Source organism: Penaeus monodon, chromosome 30 (assembly GCF_015228065.2).
Source record: "Penaeus monodon isolate SGIC_2016 chromosome 30, NSTDA_Pmon_1, whole genome shotgun sequence".
NCBI classification, from domain to species: domain Eukaryota; kingdom Metazoa; phylum Arthropoda; class Malacostraca; order Decapoda; family Penaeidae; genus Penaeus; species Penaeus monodon.
Genome location: NC_051415.1, coordinates 22,423,727 through 22,424,401, shown reverse-complemented (window position 1 = coordinate 22,424,401; position 675 = coordinate 22,423,727). Strand labels below are relative to the sequence as shown.

Here is a 675-nt window from a genome sequence, read left to right as displayed (position 1 = left end):
TTTATGCACCTATAACTGAGAATGCCCTTGCCCCAGTTACTAACACTGGCGTAGTAAGGTTGGGAGTAGCGTGGGATGTGACGCGTGCTGTACCCTCAGGTCTCCAACTGGTTCGGCAACAAGCGCATCAGGTATAAGAAAAACATCGGCAAGGCTCAGGAGGAAGCAAACCTCTACGCTGCTAAGAAAGCTGCAGGTATGTGATTCACCGATATTTAGTTCCCTTGAGCTTCAGCCAGTGAGGTCACAGCATTTCGAAGCCATGGACAGATTTTTTTATAGAATTAGAAAATAAGATGTTTGCTTATATATCGCTAGATAATTGTTTTGAGGTTATGAGAAAATAATGATTATATATGTGAAATATCTGTAAATAGATCATACACCGTGCTGTTTGAATGACTGTGTGAATGGGAAATGGATTTTGCTCTTTGTTTTAAAAATTAAGATAAATGGAAAAGTAGCACATAGACAAAAAAATCATCCAATGAACCAGAATGGAATGCGATAATAAACGAAAAAAAATCCAAATCGGTCTAAAGTGAGGCATGGAGGCACATTCCCCCCGCCGTTGATCTCCGCTAAACAGACTAACCTGTAAAATCCACAAACGGGCCACGCTTCCTCGCCCAAGTGTTTAGTATATTGGATTCTCTCTATAACACGTCACTTTTC

General features: G+C 40.7%; 1 protein-coding gene across 15 annotated transcripts in view; it reads left to right on the top strand.

Annotated features, from left to right (window-relative positions):
- LOC119592636 (homeobox protein extradenticle-like) overlaps positions 1–675 on the top strand; it is a gene marked incomplete at its 5' end in the record, with an annotated part of 41,816 nt that overhangs the window by 24,716 nt on the left and 16,425 nt on the right. For all 15 annotated transcript variants that reach the window (XM_037941543.1, XM_037941540.1, XM_037941536.1 and 12 more), the window contains 1 exon segment: positions 100–196. In XM_037941543.1, coding sequence (XP_037797471.1) covers positions 100–196 — 97 coding nt within the window.